The sequence below is a fragment of the Hemitrygon akajei genome, chromosome 8, assembly GCF_048418815.1.
Source record: "Hemitrygon akajei chromosome 8, sHemAka1.3, whole genome shotgun sequence".
NCBI classification, from domain to species: domain Eukaryota; kingdom Metazoa; phylum Chordata; class Chondrichthyes; order Myliobatiformes; family Dasyatidae; genus Hemitrygon; species Hemitrygon akajei.
Window position 1 is genome coordinate 104,834,706 of NC_133131.1, and position 16,594 is coordinate 104,851,299.

Here is a 16,594-nt window from a genome sequence, read left to right on the forward strand (position 1 = left end):
TGACATACATTGTAAAAAGCAGCGGTCCCAACACCGACCTCTGTGGAACTCCATTGGTAACCAGCAGCCAGCCTGAATAGGATCTTATTGTTCCCCCTCTCTGTTTTCTGCCGACCAGCCAATGCTTCACCTACCCTAGTAACTTCCCTGTAATTCCATGGGCTCTTAACTTGCTAAGCAGTCTCATATATGCCACTTTGTCAAAGGCCTTCTGAAAATACAAGTACACCATGTCTACTGCATCTCCTTTGTCTGCCCTGCTTGTAATTTTCTCAAGGAATTGCAGTATCTGTCAGGCATGATTTTCCTTTTAGGAAACCATCCTGCCTTTAACCTATTTTTGTCATGTGCTACCAGGTACTCCGTAATCTCATCCCTAACAATCAATTCCAACAACTTCCCAACCACTGATGTCAGGCTAACAGGTCTATAGCTTCCTTTCTGCTGCCTCCCACCCTTATGAAATAGTGGACTAACATTTGCAATTTTCCAGTCATCCGGTACAATGCCAGAAACTACTGATTCTTGAAAGATCATCAGCAATGCCTCCGCAATCTCTCCAGCTACTTCCTTCAGAACCCCAGAGTGCATTCCATCAGGTCCAGGAGATTTATCCACCCTCAGACCATTAAGCTTCCTGAGCAACTTCTCAGTCGTAATTTTCACTGTTCAACTTGGTGGTTAAACGGTTAATCAAACCTCAGCAGACAGGCAATGATATCTGTTCTAAGAATCAAATTCTCTAAAACTGAGATTAAATTTCAATAGTAATGCTGCTTTTTTAGATATCTGTCTAAACATCACTTCTAGGAGCATCGTGGATAATTTTAACTTTCACCATGAATGATAAAACTAGGAATTAATGATTGGTTAACTCACATACAGCCCACCTAATTTTCTTTTTCATTGAAAGAAATGAAAGGCAGAAGCTAATGAACAAAGTTTAATCTGCAACTGGATGATTTATTTACACTTAAAGTGACAGAGTATGCCCTCTCCAGGCTAAAGTAGAGTGCTCAAGGTAGCAATGTACCCTGACTATTCCCATACTTGTGAGGAGAGTGGAGCAAACATTAGTTAATGCATCTATAATTCTCATTAAAACAGATGGGAGCAATTTTATGTTAGGCTGATTGAATAGAATTATTGCAAGACATTTCCTAGCACAAATCAATGATTGCATCATTATATGCAGTTTATAAAGAAGAAAGAATGAATTCAAAACATTTAGAAATACAATGGTAAACTTACTGGTAATATTTGGAAATGTCTGATCTTCAGCTGACAGTACAATGATAGCACAAATGTCTTTGGGTTACTCTGACTATCCCGCAAAAGAAACAACCTGCATCATGAAAATCAAAATTATATTGACATTTAAATTATAGGCACACTTTACTGAACTAGAATTAAGAAAAATTCCTGTGAATAATGAGAGCAGAAAATAGAAATGCAAATACATCATTTGATGTCATTCTTTGAGCGAATCTCTCGGGCATGATAAACTAAAGCCAAGAACATTGTGGGAAGCTAGAGAAGAAATTGTGGGACTCCTGGCTGAGATATATACACTATCATTAGCAACAGGTGAAGTGCCAGAAGACTGGAGGGTGGCTAATGTTGTGTTTTTATTCAAGAAGAGCTGTAAAGAGAAACCTGGGGACTATGTACCAGGAAGCTTAACATCTGTGGTAGGGAAGCTACTGGAGTGGATTCCAAGGAATAAGATATACATGCATTTGGAAAGACCGTGGTTGATTAGGAATAGTCAATATGGCTTTGGGCATCATGATCAAGAATTCTACTAGTTTTTTTTCAGAAGTAACCAAAGAAGTCAATTCTGACCGTCCGATTGTATTAGCAACAACATCTCCTCCGCAATCACCATCAGCACTGTTGTACCACAAGACTGCGTACTTAGTCCCCTGTTCTACCAGCTTTACACTTTATATCTGTGAAGCTAAGTACAACTCTAATGTCATATTTAAGTTTTCGGCCGGCACCAATATCATTGTCTGAATCAAAGGAGGTGAGGTGTCAACATATAGGAGTGAGATTGAAAATCTGACCAAATTGTGACAATAACGACCTCTCACTCAATGTCAGCAAAATCAAAGAACTCATTATTGACTACAGGAGGTTCATCAGCCAGTCCTCACCAGAGTATCAGAGGTGGAGAGGGTCAATAAATTCCTTGGCATTATCATTTCCAAGGATTTGTCCTGGGTCCAGCACTTAAGTGTCATTACAACGACACAGCAGTGCCTCTACTTTCTTAGAATTTTGCAAAGATTCAGCATGTTATCTGAAACTGACAAACTTTAATAGATAAGCAGTGCAGAGGATATTCATCACAGACTGGTATGGAAAATGAATAGAAAAGCCAACAAAAGGTAATGGATATAGCCAACTCAATCGAGGTAAAGTCCACCCATCACCGAGCGCATGTACAAGGAGTACTGCGAAGGAAAGCAGCGTCCATTATCAAAGACCACCATCATCCACGCCATGCTCTCTTCTTGTTGCTGCCATCATGAAGGCAGTGGGAGCCTTAAGTCCCACACCACAAGGGTCAGAAGCAGTTATTAATTCTCAACCATCAGGTTCCTGAACTTGAGTGGATGATTTCACTCATCCCAACACTGAACTGATTCCACAACCTATGACCTCACAAGGACTATACGACTCATATTTTTAGTATTATTTATTATTTTGTTTTTCTGTTTGTATTTGCAATTTGTTGTCTTTTGCACATTGGTTGTTTATCCATCTTTGTGAGTAATTTTTCATTGATTCTATTGTGTTTTTTGTATCTACTGTGAACGCTTGCAAGAAAATGAAATCACAGAGTAGTATATAGTGACAAATATGTCCTCTGATAATAAATGTACTTCGATCTTTGAACTGGCTTTATGGTAGGAAGAATAGGACAACAGTGGAAGGCTGGTGATTCCCCTGGGGTCATGCTATATCCATTGCTATTTGTCATCAATATCAATGCTTTGGATGAAAAGGCATGGTTAGTAAGGTTGTAAACAGATTTCACTAAAATAGATGGTGTTGTAGATGGTGAAGATGGTATCGGGTTTTACTGAGGGACCTTGATCAGCATAAGTGGGCCATGGAATCCCAAATGAAATTTAATTTGAACATGTGCAATTGTTGCATATTGGTTAGAAAATGAGTGATGGACTTCCACAGTGAATGGTAGGGCCTTGGGGGTGTTGTAGAACACAGGAATCTAGGAGAACAAGTATATGATACCCTGAAAATAATGTCACAAGTCAAAAGGGTGGTGAAGGTGGCTTCTGACATGCTGACCTCTATCAGTCAGAGCACTTAGAAAAGTTGGAATGTAATCTTGCAGTTGTACAAGACGTTGGTGAAGATACATTTGATATAATATTGTTTTCAACTCTGGACATCCGACTACAGGAAAGAAGAAATTAAGATACAAAGACTACGAAGGGGTTGTTGTGATTTGAGAATATCATTCATTGGAATGTAAGAGAATGAAAGATGATCGTACATAGGCCTATAAAACCGGGTATAGGGTCTTTTTCCCAGGGTTGGAAAATCAAAAATCATAGGTTTAGGTGAGGGGGAAGACATTTAATTGTATTCCAAGGGCAACATTTTCCTCCCATAGGATGGTCAGTCTATGGAATGAACTGCTTAAGCAAGTGGCTGAGGCAGGTATGTGGATAGGAAATACTTAGAGGGATATGGGTAAACACGGACAAATGGATGATCTTTGATGGGAATCTTTCTGAACCAATTGGGCCTGTTTTCGTGCTCTTCCAATCTATGACAGAAACAAAGTAATTGTTTAATTCCTTTTCCATTTCCTTTTTCTTAATTATATATTCTTTTGCCTCTGTAAGAAGCACAACACTTCCATTTGCTAGCCTGATCTTTTATCCATTCTTATCAAAGTGCTTTGTCTATTTTTAATGCTTTTTTTGCCAGGCAACTTCCACCTTGCTTTTTATAAATTTCTTAGTTGTAAAGTTGCTCACTATCCAGCTTTATTTACCTCTTCCTTGGCATTCTTATGAAAATCTATTTAGACCATAAGGCATAGGAACAGAATTAGGCCATTTGGCCCATCAAGTCTGCTCCACCATTCAATCATGGCAGATCCTTTTTTTCTCCCTCCCCGGCCTTCTCCCTGTAATCTCTGATGCCGTGGCCAATCAAGAACCTATTAATCTCCACTTTAAATACGCCCTATGACCTGGGCTCCACAGCTGCCTGTGGTAACAAGTTCCACAAATTCACCAACCTCTTGCTAAAGAAATTTCTCCACACCTCTGTTTTAAATGGACGCTTCTCTATCCTGAGGCTGTGCTCTTTTGTCTTAAGACTCCCCCACCATGGGAAACATCCTTTCCACATCTACTCTGTCTAGGCCTTTCAACATTCAAAAGAAAGGTTTCAATGAGATCCCCCCCCCCCCATCCCTCTAAACTCCAGCGAGTACAGGCCCAGAGCCATCAGAAGTTCCTCATAAGACAACCCTGTCATTCCCAGAATCATCCTTGTGAACCTCTCCGAATTCTCTCCAATGCCAGCACTTCTTTTCTTAGATAAGGAATCCAAAACTTTTCACAATACACAAGGTGAGGCCTCGCCAGTGCCTTATAAAGACTTAGCATCACATCCCTGCTCTTATATTCGAGTCTCTTAAAATGAATGCTAACATTGCATTTACCTTCCTTACCAGCGACTCAACCTCAAGTTAACTTTTAGGATGTTCTGCACAAGGACCCCAAGTCACTTTGCATCTCAGCGTTTTAGAAAATGGTCTGGACATTTATTTCTTCTACCAAAGAGCATGACCATGCATTTTTCAACATTGTATTTCATTTACCACTTTCTTGCCCATTCTCTTAATCTGTCTAAGTCCTTCTGGAGCCTTCCCATTTCTTCAACACTACCTGCCCCTCCACCAGTCTTCGTATCATCTGCAAACTTGGCAACAAAGCCATCTACTTTATCATCTAAATCATTGATATACAGCATAAAACAAAGCGATCAACACTGATTCCTGTGGAACACCACTCATCACTGGCAGTCATTCTTTTATTCCCACTCGCTGCCCCCTACCAATCAGCCAATGCTCTAACCATGCCAGTAATTTTCCTGTAATACCATGGGCTCTTTACTTGGTAGGTAACCTCATGCGTGATACCATATCAAAGGCCTTCTCAATATCCAAATATACAACATCCACTGCATTCCCTTTATCTATCCTACTTGTAATCTCCTCAAAGATTTCCAACAGGTTCATCAGGTAATATTTTCCCTTAAGGAAACCATATTGATTCTGTCCTATCTTGTCCTGAGTCACCATGTACACCATAATCTTATCCTTAATAATTGACTCCAACATCTTCACAACCACTGAGGTTAAGTTAACTGGTCTATAATTTCCTTTCTGCTGCTTCCCTCCTTTCTTAAAGAGCAGAGTGATATTTGCAATTTTCCAATCATCCGGAACCATGTCAGAGTGCAATGATTCTTGAAATATCATTACTCATGCCTCCATAATCTCTATCGTAACCTTTTTCAGAACCCTAGGGTGCAGTTCATCTGGTCCTGGTGACTTATGCACCTTTAGGTCTTACAGCATTTTTTGAGTGCCTTCTCCCTTGTAATAGCCATCGTTGGTAGGTCACATCTGGAATTTCCAGTTGGCAGGCAATTTCCCTCCACGCTGCTCTGACATGTTGGGAAATCATGTACGTGTCAAGTTACAGCAGTGGTTTGCCTTTGTAATAGTAGTTGCACTCAATTCTCTTCCCTCACAACCTTCAACACCTGGCACACTGCTAGTGTCTTCTGCAGTGAAGATTGATGGAAAATACTCAGTTAGTTCATCTGCCATCTCCTTTGTCCTGTTATTATTTCTCTAGCTTCATTTTCTAGTGGTCCTATATCCATTTTCATTCCTCTTTTATTTTTATATACTTGAAAAAGCTTTTTCTATCCACCTTATTATTGGTTGCTAGCTTGCTTTCATATTTCATCTTTTTCCTCCTAATGATTGTTAGTTGCCTTCCGTAGGTTTTTAAAACCTTCTCAATCCTCTATCTTCCTGCTAATTTTTGCTTTGTTGTATGCCCTCTCTTGAGCTTTTACATTAGCTTTGGCTTCCCTTGTCAGCCACGGTTGTATTATTCTGCCATTTGAGGATTTCTTTGTTTTTGCAATACACCTATCCTGCACCTTCCTCAGTTTTCTCAGAAACGCAAATCATTGCTACTCTGCTGTCATCCCTGCCAACATTTCCTTCCAATTAATTTTAGCCAACTCCTTTCTCATACCACTGTAATACTGCCGCAGCAGACTTTACTTTCCCCCTATCAAACTTCAAGATAAACTCAATCAATTTTGTGATCACTGCCTCTTTACCATAAGCTCCCTCATCACCTCCAGTTCATTACATGACACATTTATCACTAACAGAAAAGGATAAAATGCATTGTGAAAAAATTACATTTTGAATAATCAGCAAGAACTTTGCACAAACCATTTTGGTTATAATTAATAATCTCCAAGCCTTGGAAAAGATATTTTAAATTTCTTAACAGTACAAGATTAATTGCATTACAGAGACACTTTTGGATTTTGAAGCACATTTCCCTTTCTTATCTTACCCATCCACAGGGCCATGCTTTTCGATAATACTATGAGCTTCTTTACGAGTGATGCGTCCATGAAACCATGGTTGTGTTCTGTGAATAGCTGGATATTTAAACAGATCAGGTTTTAAATTTCAAACTTCGTGAAACTTCTACTAATAAATAATTGAATAAAATCAAACTTTCCATTTAAATACAACTTACTGTGACTGAGCATGGGAGGATGTAAAGGACTTGAACTACCCAATGTGTTCATGCGTTGACTACGTTTCTGTCAATTAAATCATTAAATGGAAATTAATATTAAATAATGCAGATATTATACAATGCTTCATTCTAACATTTAAATGTTAATTTATTAGTTATTAATATGTCTTCTGAACATCCTATATAACTGAAATATAATCATCCTACTTTTGTATTCAGCTCCATTCGTGATAAACAATAACATTTTGTTGGCTTTCCTAACTACTTGCGCTACTTACATTTTTGCTTTGTGCAAATCAAGCAGGATATCTAAATCCTTCTGTATGTCATAACTTAGTATTGCTCAATATTTATTTATTTTTTTGTTTTGCTGCCAACAGTTAATTTCACATTTTCTTATATTATATTCATTTGCCAGATCTTTCTTCATTCAGCAAAATCTACACCCCTCCGTGGTCTTACATTTTCTTTATAATGTCTTTTTCCATTTGCCTTATCAACAAATTTAGCAACAATGCCTTCAACCAATTTACCCAAGAAATTTATATAAATTGCATCAGGTTGACTACTGGCATTGATCCTTGTAAATCACTTGTTACATCTTTCCAATCAGAAATAATTTATTTGTTCTGTTTCCTGTTAGCCAGCCAGTCATTTACACCAGTATGTTACCTCCTGAACCACAAGCTTATAGTTTTTGGAATAAACTTTAGTGTGGGATCGTATCACATTATCTTAGTAAAGGACTAACAGGGCAACCTTGTCTAGTTCCCTGCTGTAGTTTAGTTCTTTTTCAGGATATAAGCTGAATTTACATAAAAGTGAGCTATTTCCTTTAAATGACCTAATGTCATCAAATGCCATATTTCCGTTCCAAGTTGTTACAAGTCAATTTACATATTTAGGTGTAACAATTACTAAAAACTCCAAGAATTTATTTAAAGAAAACTTAAACACCTTATTGAATTATGTGAAAAAGACGCTTTCTAAATGGTCTCCTCTTTCTTTATCTCTAATTGGCCGAATTAATTCGATTAAAATGAAGATTCTTCCTAAATTTTTATATCTTTTTCAGGCCTTACCTATTTTTATTCCTAAGACCTACTTTGATTCTTTAGATTCAATTTTAACATCTTATATTTGGAATAATAAACAAGTTCGTTTAAGTAAAGTTTACCTACAAAGAAATAAAGAGATGGGTGGATTAGCCCTACCCAATTTTAGGTTTTACTATAGGGCTGCCAATATAAGGAATATTACTTTCTGGTCCTATTATATTTATCATAAAGATTGCCCATCATGGGTCTCCTTAGAAGTTAATTCTGTAAAAAAATTCCTCTATTGTCTCTCTTCTTGGATCATACTCTTCTTTTTCAGCAAATAAAATAACATAACATAATTGTTAAGCAAACTTTAAGGATTTGGTCTCAATTTAGGAAATTTTTCGGTTTAGCAAATTTTTCATTATCATCTCCCATTCTCCTTAATTTTTTTTTATCCCTTCCATGACTGACAAATTCTTTAAGGATTGGGATGAACTAGGTATTAAGTGTTTTTGGGACCTGTTTATCTCAGGATCTCTTGCTTCATTTGACCAATTGTCAAATAAATTTGCACTCCCAAAAACACATTTTTACAGATACCTTCAAATTAGAGATTTCATACGTTTCCAATTAACTACTTTTCCTATAGGTCCTGATAACAATTTACTGGACAATCTTTTAAATTTAAAACCTTTTGTTAATAGTTCTATTACCAGTATCTATAACTTGTTGATTGATTCTAGACAAGATTTTGTAGATAAAATAAAAAAAGCTTGGGAGGATGACCTAAATTGTCAGATTTCTGATGACAGATGGAATAAAATTCTTAAACGGGTTAATAAATCATCTTTCTGTGCTCGTCATTCTCTTCTACAATTTAAAGTGGTTCATAGAGCTTACATTTCTAAACAGAAGCTGTCCAGTTTTTATCCAAATGTTTCTCCACTTTGTAATAAATGCAACTCTGTTGATGCCTCTTTAATTCATATGTTTTGGTTTTGCCCTAAAATTGAAAAGTTTTGGCGGGAAGTATTCCATACCTTCTCACAACTTTTTAGGGTCCAATTTGACCCAAATCCCCTTACTGCCTTGTTTGGTATTATTGCAAATGAAGATATAACTTCAAATACTCCTAACCTACAGGTTTTAGTTTTTACCTCTCTTTTAGCAAGAAGAGCAATCTTGCTTAAATGGAAGGAGTCTACCCCTCCTACACATCTTCAATGGCTACGTGATATTATGTCTTAATTAAATTTTGAAAAGATCAGCTGCTCAGTCTTAAATTCGAAACAATCTTTTTATGATATCTGGGGACCTTTCCTAAATTACTTTTCCAATGTACAAAGTTTAACAGTGCACAGACTTTTATGTATATTTTTATCTTCTCGTCTTAAGCGAATATGTTTTTTTTTCTAATTATCCATTATCATCCATCAGCTTTTTTCTTTGGTAGTTGGTAGGGGGGTTGAATTTTTTAATATAAAAAATTTATTTTATGATGTATGACCTATCTTTAAATTTTTGATTACAGAGTGGTATACCTTTATGTGTTATGCTATAACATTTTGATCAATTTTATTACAATATATGAATGCACACAAGTTATGTTGAGATGTATCTATGTGTTGCACTCTGTAAATCTTTTTTTTTCTTCTGAATAAAAATATTGTTAAAAAAAACACTAGTATTTTTGGAAAAATGGTAAGGATTTGTGTCCAATCACAGTGAAAGCTGTGTTATCTGACACATCAGAATAATCAAATATGCTAGGTTCATTAAGATAGAACTGGTCTATTCCCACTGAAATGCCAGTTACAAGAGTGTGCTGAATTACAAGATACTAAACAGGCCTTTAATAAATGAAGTGCAACAAAGACATCTCTGGGATATTATTTCCAATACCCCATCTTTTTGGAACCTCTTAATAAACCTTCAGAAAGGGAAAAAAGTGAGATTGTTTTTTACCCTCCATGTTTGACCTTCTTCCATAGCTGCACTTTGAGCCTCTGCAGGATCTTCAATAATTCGACCCGTCTGACCAGAGAAGTCCATAGCTACCAAGGAATTTTCTGATACACTTCTCTGAAAATTAGTGAAGATATAAATAACATTTAGAAAGCCATATTTTCCTCACAATATGGGAGCATTTCTAAAAAATATTACTATTATCAGAAGCAAATAGCAAGAAATCAAGAGGGTAAAAAGTAGAATGCAAACATTTGGCCCCCAAAATGTTATCTTACTGTTGGTGTGGAGAAGTTGGATAGCAATGCTTTCCTCTGTTGAGGTATCCGGAAGTTCTGGTATAAAAGAATACCATACTACAGAAAGAAATAAAGGAAATAAATTGCTATTATATTCATGCAAAAATAACTTAAAAGATATCATACATTTTATAATCAAGCAACTGACATTCAAAGTTACAAGCAAGTCTGCAACAAATGATCTTATTAAATTACATCTTTAAACTTGCACCAATTTAACACCAAGCAGAGCAGTAAGTGAGCTCTGAATTTAAATAACGTAAAAGGATTTGGTGGTATCACAGAAAATTGATAGAACTAAAGGAATACCTTGAAGAGCCGAAAGGCTGTCATCCAATATGTCCTAGTCTGTTCATCTTCTGCACAAAACATCCGAAGGTCTTTTGTTTCATTTCTCATTTTTATGGGCTACATTAAACAAGAAGCAACAGCATAGATTTTTTTCAGAATATTAAATATTTCATTTTATTTATTGAAGCTATGGCTAATCATTTATATTTCTTAAAAAAATGAATAAACAGCATCCTCAACAGATTGGAGGCAATAGGAAATTTATATGTTACTAGGACGAGAGATTTAATACTATGAAACAACACAAGGTTATGTTTGATTTATTTGAGGGATACAAAATTATAAGATACTTAAAAAGGTGAAAAGATCTTAACTATTTATCTGAACAGCAGCAGTAACTTTGAGGCATAGATTTAACTGCTAACTGGTCAATGGAGTTGAGTAACATTTAGTTCATTCAACAAATGCTGAGAGAGTGAAATTACCACTGAAAGAGTGGTAAGGGCATTAACACTTTTATCATTTAAATGCATAATTTGTTGATATATAGCTCTTAGTCATTGTCCTGCTTTTTAAGTCCAAATAACAAAATCTATTTTTCACTAACAAGGCTACGTTTGAATTGCCATCACTGATCATATTTTTAAATCGATTCTATAATCTCAGAAAGTAGAAATCTCTGGATTGTTGTCAGTGTGGCATACTAGTAAATATCAGAAGAAAAACAGAAGTAATGTTCCAGTTCAGGGGCAGAAGGGGCCAGTTCAAGTGAATGCAGACAGAGAACATTGAAAGAAAATACGACAGTACAACAAAGGAACAAGACTTTTGTCCTATGGTTGTGCTGAACTAATTAAACTAAAGGTGCCTAATTAAACTATACTCTCTTGCCTGCTCCTTTTTTTAAAAAGATATATTTTTTATTAAATTTTTAAGAGAATTACATAAAATGAATAGAATAATAGAATAGTGAAAAATTAATATTAGCCCTCCCCCCTTAATCCTTCCCCCTTAAGATCCCTATCTAAAAAAAGAAAAAAAAAGAAAGTAAGTAAGAAAGAAAGAAAGAAAGAAAGAAAGAAAGAAAGAAAGAAAGAAAGGAGGATTGCCTGGATATCGGAGGATCCTCACATGCTCCATGGAGTTCAAAATAACTTTAGTATATATCTTTATTTTTTTCCCCAAATAACTAATAATTTTACCTTCAAAGGACCTATATATTTAATCCTATCTTTTGTAGATAGGGGTGCCAAATTTTCAAAAATATATCATATTCATTTCTTAAATTATAAGTAATTTTTTCAAGTGGGATGCAGCTATATATTTCATTATTCCAACGGTCCATAGTTAAATATGAATCTGATTTCCAAGTAACTGCAATAGCTTTTTTGGCTACTGCCAATGCAATTTTTATAAATTTTTTCTGATTATTTATTCAATTTAGGTTTCGGTATTATCCCTTCAATATCGCCTAATAAAAATAATATTGGGCTATGTGGGAGTTGTATTCCAATAATCTGTTCCAGTAAAAGTCTTAAATTTATCCAAAAAGGTTGTATTTTAAAACAATACCAAGTAGAGTGTAAAAAAGTACCAATTTCTTGATTACATCGGAAACATTGGTCAGATCAATTTGGATTTAATCTATTTATTTTCTGTGGTGTAATATATAATTGATGTAAAAAATTGTATTGTACTAATCTAAGTCGGACATTTATTGTATTTGTCATACTATCAAGACATAGTCTTGGCCAATTTTTTTCATTAATTTTAATATTCAAATCAGTTTCCCAATTTTGTCTTTACTTATGAATTTCTGGTTTAATTGTCTGTTTTTGAATCAAATTACACATACAAGACGTAAATTTTTTAATTTTTCCTTTTTGAATTAAAGTTTCTATTTCATTAGGTTTTGACATTAACATTGTTAGACCCAGTTTATCTCTTAAATAGGCCTTTAAATGAAAATAACAGAAAAGTGTTATTTGATATTTTATATTTATTCTTTAATTGATCAAATGACATCAATAGACCTCCTTCAAAACAGTCACCTAAATATCTGATCCCTTTTTGAAACCAGTTATATAAAAGTTGATTATCCATTGTAAAAGGAATAAGTCTATTTTGAATTAGGGTTCTCTTTGCTAATAAAGATTTCTTTATCTCATCATCCATATTTACCTTATTCCATAGATCAATCAAATGTTTTAATATAAGAGATTCTTTCTTTTCCCGTATCCATTTGGATTCCCATTTATATATAAAATCTTCTGGTATATTTTCTCCTATCTCATCTAATTCTATTCTAATCCATGCCGGTCATCAAAAAAAGATGCAATAAATCTAAGTTGATTTGCTTTATAATAATTCTTAAAATTTGGGAGTTGTAACCCTCCTAGGTCAAATTTACATGTCAATTTTTCCAACGATATTCTTGACATCTTACCTTTCCAAAGAAACTTCCTCACACATTTATTCAACTCTTGAAAAAACTTCTGGGGCAGTTGTATTGGTAATGTTTGGAATAAATATTGTAATCTAGGAAATATATTCATTTTAACAGCATTAACTCTACCTACTAATGTTATTGGTAACATCATCCATTTATCCTGATCTTCTTGTATTTTTTTCAATAATGGCAAATAATTTAATTTATATAAATTCTTTGTATCATTATCGACTCCTGTATCTAAATATATTATACCATTTGTCGGCCATCTAAATTGAGTTACTAATCGACATTGACTATAAACTCCTTTAGTAAGGGGTAAAATTTCACTTTTATCCCAGTTTACTTTATACCCTGATATTTTCCCATATTCTTCCAATCTAAAAGATAATTCATGCAACGAATGCAATAGATTTGTTAAATAAATCAGAACATCAGCAGCAAATAAATTAATCTTATATTCCTCCTGGTTAACTCTGAAGCACACAATATCTGGATCCATTCTAATTAATTCAGCTAATGGTTCTATCGCCAATACAAATAGGGTAGGTGATAATGGACAGCCTTGTTTAGTTGACCTTGTTAAGTAGAATGATGTTGAAATTTGACCATTTGTCACTACTTTAGCTTTGGGACTAGTATTTAAGGTTTTAATCCATTTTATAAAAGATTTTCCTAACCCATATTTTTCCAATACCTTAAATAAAAAGTCCCATTCCAATCTATCAAATGCTTTTTCTGCATCCAAAGCAACTGCCACACTCATTTCCTCCTTCTTTTGTGCCAGATGAATTATGCTAAGTAACCGAGTTACATTATCCGCCAATTGTCTATTTTTAATAAAGCCTGTTTGATCCATATGTATTAATTTTGGTAAATATTTAGATAATCTATTAGATAAAATTTTTGCTATTATTTTATAATCGGTATTCAACAAAGAGATAGGCCTATATGATGTTGGTTTTAAAGGATCTCTATCTTTTTTTGGCAATACTATTAGGATCGCTGTCGAAAAAGATTGTGGAAGTTTATGTGTTCTTTCTGCTTGATATATTAACTCCATAAAAGGAGGGATTAATAAATCTTCAAATTTTTTATAAAATTCAGGCAGAAAACCGTCTTCTCCTGGAGATTTGTTACTCTGGAGTGATCCTAAAGCTTCTTCAACCTCTTTTAATGTAAAGGGCATATCTAATCCTTTCTGTTCTTCCGAATTCAATTTTGGAAGAGTTATTTGTGATAAAAAAAATTCTATCTCAGCAACCTCATTTTGTGATTCTGATTGATATAATTCGGAGTAAAATTTTTAAAAAGTTTCATTAATTTCTAAAGGTTTATAAGTAATTTTATTTGCACTTGTTCTAATTGCATTTATTGTTTTGGAAGCCTGCTCTGTTTTCAACCACCAAGCAAGAATCTTGTGTGATCTTTCACCTAATTCATAATATCTCAGTTTAGTTCTTATAATTACTTTTTCTGTTCAATATGTCTGGAGTGTATTATATTGTAACTTCTTATTGACAAGTTGTCTTCGTTTTTCTTCTGTCATATATCTTTGGGATTCTTTTTCTAATTTTGTAATCTCTTTTTCTAATTGATCTATTTCTACCATATATTCCTTCTTAATTTTAGAAGTATAACTTATTATCTGACCCCTCAAATATGCTTTCATCGCTTCCCATAATATAAATTTATCATCAACTGAATATGAGTTTGTATCCAAAAAAAATTGGATCTGTTTTTTCATAAAATCACAAAAATAAAATGACGTTTTAATAAAATTGAATTAAATCTCCATCTGTAAATCAATTCCTCCTTATCCATCATTATCAAGGGGGAATGATCTGACAGTATTCTCACTTTATAGTCCACACTTTTCACTCTAACTGAATATTCATTGATAATAGGAAAAAAATCAATCCTTGAATAAGTTTTATGTCTATTTGAATAAAATGAATAATCTCTTTCCCTTGGGTTAATTCTTCACCATATATCAATCAAATTTAAGTCTTTCATCAATGATAAAGTTAACTTTATTACTTTTGATTTTGTAACAGCTTTAGTTAACCTATCTAGAACTGGGTCTAAACAGAAGTTAAAATCTCCACCTATTAATATTTTATCATGTGCGTTGGCCAAATTCAAAAAAACTTCTTGTATGAATTTTGCACCATTTTCAATTGGTGCATAAATGTCCATAAGAGTCCATAATTCCAAAAAGATTTAACAATGTATAATCACATATCTCCCCACAGAATCAATTAGTACATTTTGTATTTTAATTGGTAAGGTTTTATTAACCAAAATTGCAACTCCCCTCGACTTTGAATTAAATGAAGCTGCAATAACGCTTCCAACCCAATCTCTCTTTAATTTCTGATGTTCTGTCTCTGTTAAATGTGTTTCCTGCAAAAAAGCTATATCTCCTTTCATTTTCTTAATATATATTAAAACTCTTTTTCTTTTCACAGGTCCATTAAGCCCATTAACATTAAAACTTAAAAAATTAAGTAAATTAGTCATTCGTAATACCTTGGGGAATCTCTTTAAAATTCTCCATGTTGCTATGTGTCTCCCCCCAATCATCCAGGCAAAAAAAAGAAAAATAGAAGAAAGATAGATAGTAAAGAAAAAAAATAACAAAATACACCCCCCCCACTAATGTTGTGCATGAATAGAAACACATTACCCCCCTCCGTTTTACAGGTCATGGAAATTGCCATGATTAAACACGTGAATCTCGCAGCAATCGATCAGAAGCTCCTCCAGCTCCCCCGTAACAAAAAATATATATATAAGAAAAAAAATTAATATCTCTAATCCCAATTAATATTCCTCAATTATTTTTTTCTTGTTCCCCTTCTATCATATACTTAAAGTATATTTGTATATTCTTCTAATCATAAATGTCCATTAGATCCGATCCCTATCTCAATCTTCATCTTTAATCCATTTCATTTCCATAATTGTTTACCGCATCTCGCGAATATTAGTAAGTTCTTGTACAAACTCCTCCACTTTATGGTGATCAGTAAAAAATCTTCTTTCTTCGTCATCCAAAAAACTTATCAGTGTTGCCGGGTAGCTCAATATAAATTTATAACCCTTTTCCCATAAGATTTTTTTCACTGAATTAAATTCCTTCCGCCTCTTCAAAAGGTCGTAACTTATATCAGGATAAAAAAGAACTCTTTTCCCTTCTATCATCAATGGCCAATTTCTCTTTCTGGCACCTTGAGCAGCTGCCCTCAAGATCTTTTCTTTATCTTGATATCTTAAGCATTTTATCAAGATTGATCGTGGATTTTGATCTTGTTAGGGCTTTGGTCTTAAAGCTCTATGAGCCCTTTCGATTTCAATTAACTGACTTCCCTCTTCCATTTCCAAGATTTCCGGGATCCATTTTTGAAAGAATTTTATTGAATCTTCTCCCTCTATACCTTCTTTAAGAGCAACAATCTTAATATTGTTTCATCTGCTGAAATTTTTGAGCATATCTACTTTTTCCAACAACCGTTTTCTTTCTGATGTCCAGGCAAGGATATTATCTTCCATCTTGTCCATTCTTTCAGTGTTGTCTCCCATTTTTTCTTCCAACTTTTTAACTTTCTTGTCCATCTTCTTTTGTTTTTCCACCACCTTATCAAGCGTAATCTTCACATCTCTAATATCTGTTTTTATTACTTTTAATTC

At 34.2% G+C, this 16,594-nt stretch overlaps 1 protein-coding gene across 10 annotated transcripts in view; it reads right to left on the bottom strand.

Moving 5' to 3' along the window:
* The window catches only part of LOC140732135 (growth factor receptor-bound protein 10-like), a 227,934-nt gene that overhangs the window by 5,356 nt on the left and 205,984 nt on the right, over positions 1–16,594 (bottom strand). For all 10 annotated transcript variants that reach the window (XM_073054348.1, XM_073054344.1, XM_073054346.1 and 7 more), the window contains 6 exons: positions 10,471–10,569; positions 10,141–10,218; positions 9,863–9,979; positions 6,852–6,918; positions 6,663–6,750; positions 1,252–1,345 (listed from right to left, as the gene is read on the bottom strand). In XM_073054348.1, the coding sequence (XP_072910449.1) occupies positions 1,252–1,345; positions 6,663–6,750; positions 6,852–6,918; positions 9,863–9,979; positions 10,141–10,218; positions 10,471–10,569 (543 nt within the window). The remainder of the gene's footprint in view (positions 1–1,251; positions 1,346–6,662; positions 6,751–6,851; positions 6,919–9,862; positions 9,980–10,140; positions 10,219–10,470; positions 10,570–16,594) is intronic.